This window comes from Austrofundulus limnaeus, unplaced genomic scaffold (assembly GCF_001266775.1).
Source record: "Austrofundulus limnaeus strain Quisiro unplaced genomic scaffold, Austrofundulus_limnaeus-1.0 Scaffold620, whole genome shotgun sequence".
NCBI lineage: Eukaryota > Metazoa > Chordata > Actinopteri > Cyprinodontiformes > Rivulidae > Austrofundulus > Austrofundulus limnaeus.
This window is the reverse complement of record NW_013953022.1, coordinates 130074-132246: the sequence shown is the minus strand read 5'-3', so window position 1 is coordinate 132246 and position 2173 is coordinate 130074. Positions and strand designations below refer to the sequence as shown.

The following is a 2173-nucleotide window of genomic DNA, read 5'->3' as shown; positions in this document are numbered from 1 at the left end:
TTAAAACCACTATCTGGTTAAAATGAGGCTTAAAACCACTATCTGGTTAATATGAGACATAAAAAACTGGTTAATATGAGACTTAAAGCCACTAAGGTTAACTTTAGAGCAAATGACATAGTTAGCGCCAAAGACCCCGCCCTCCAACGGTTGTACATATATTGTGGCCTTCCGACAGGGCAATGGGTAGAGTGTTGGACCAGCGAGCGGGAGTCCAGGGTTTGAGACGAGCACAAATAATTTTTTACATTACCTTTTGGTTATTTACACATTCATTGTCATTGATATATTAACCCACTAGGGGGCACTGTCGAGACAGTCTGAAGCCTAGAAGGCACAGTAGGGACCCTCTGAAGCCATTGTATGGGACTGATAACGCCTAATAACGTCCATTTCATGGACTGATAACATCAGAATCCCCTGGATATATCCTGAGTAGTTTAACACGGAAATAACAGGAAGTAGGTCAAAGCTTTACATTTTTCACATACCTTTTATTTTTAATGTCTACATTTTTATCTGGAAAAGGACAAACACCACTTGGCCCTTATTAAACTAAATTTTCTTTCTTGACTGAGTAATAAGTTCTCATCACCAATAAGTACTTATAATTCAGTGCTAGACACAGAATATTTGTTTAGAAATTCTGGCTGTAAATATTTTTTCACATCATATGTTTCTGTCACATGGAGCCAGGGAGCTTAGATGAACCATCATTTTCCATAAATCTTCAATAAACCTGGAAATGAAAGTTTTGTTATTTCTTTTTGTTTTTTCAGCAAAAGACAAAAGAATAAAACTGTTGCTCTACAGAGGTTAATCTGCATTCAGAGAGAAACTTGTCTGTAATAATATGTGAGAATTCACACAAATCCATGTTAACAGCTTCTCTTTCGTTTGATTTGAAGTCAAAGGAAAGATTCTGGTCATTGTGAAAGAAATCTAGAGTGATCCCAGTTTTCTAGATTCTCTTACATTTGATGGTCCAGTGTTGTACATCATAACCCTGGATCTCTGTCTGTTTTACAGGAAACTACCAAAAAGGGTCAAGAGCTTTTTCACTGACAGGGTGAGTCTTTGTGATGAGAGAGTTTATTTTTGATTTAAAACTGTATTTGAGCAACGTGAGCCTAAACCTCTCACCATTGGGTTTCAGTCTCTGGAGAGTCTACGGGATCAGGAGGAAGCCCGCTCCAAGCGCCACTCCACCTCTGAGCTGGGGACCACGGCAGTCAGTGACGTTCGCAGGGAAGGCTGGCTGCACTACAAACAAATCCTTACAGAGAAGGGAAAGGTACGAATGCAGTGCTGAACACACTCTGCTGACTGGTTTGATCACTTACTCAGGTAGAAATCTGATAGAACATCAAATACAGTGTTCCCCTGGACATGAGAAAATAAATAAAAACAACTACTGCAACTACAAACAGCTTTGTTTACAACAATTCAAGACTTTAGTGAGGAAATGTAAAGCAAGTAACAGAAGGTTAAAAGAGTTTATGTGAAATAACTGGTTAGACTTTACAACAAACCTGTTCATCAGTAGGAGCTGCTGTTCAGTCTGAAGAAAGATCTAATAAAACTGTTAAATCCAGGTCTTACAGTGGAGCAGAAACTTCCAGTGTTGTTTCACAGAATATAGAACTGACCTGAAAGTGGTCTTGTTCCCACAGTGGCTCCGTAATTAATCTGAACATGTGCAGCATTAATAAATAACAAACCTAAAAAAGAGTCAAACAGTGAAGGAACATGTAGAAGCAACATAACCTCACTGTTTGTTCAAATGAATGTTCCTTTTTTCACCACCTGGAACCTGTTCACACACTTCAGACTGAAGTGTTGTTGAAATACACCAATCCCCAATACACTCATCCTCAATATGTGTGAAACATGTTATAGTTCAATTCAAGGTAGTACATCGTCTACACTGGTCTAAGGACAGATTGTGCAAATTCAAAAAGGACTTGGATCCGTCGTGTGATCTCTGCGGACAATCTCCTGCCACACTTCTGCACACATTCTGGTCCTGTCCAAAGCTACATGGATATTGGCAAGGCATCTTTGACACCTTTTCAGGACTATTTGGACGAACTGTTCATCCATCACCAGCAGAGGCTTCCCTCAGTGAACATCAGAGGACGGTGTTAGCTTTCTGCTCTCTACTGGCTAGAAG

At 39.7% G+C, this 2173-nt stretch overlaps 1 protein-coding gene across 8 annotated transcripts in view; it reads left to right on the top strand.

Moving 5' to 3' along the window:
• The window catches only part of LOC106531326 (rho GTPase-activating protein 23), a 114897-nt gene that overhangs the window by 91441 nt on the left and 21283 nt on the right, over nucleotides 1-2173 (top strand). For all 8 annotated transcript variants that reach the window (XM_014027163.1, XM_014027162.1, XM_014027159.1 and 5 more), the window contains 2 exons: nucleotides 1030-1069; nucleotides 1157-1294. In XM_014027163.1, the coding sequence (XP_013882617.1) occupies nucleotides 1030-1069; nucleotides 1157-1294 (178 nt within the window). The remainder of the gene's footprint in view (nucleotides 1-1029; nucleotides 1070-1156; nucleotides 1295-2173) is intronic.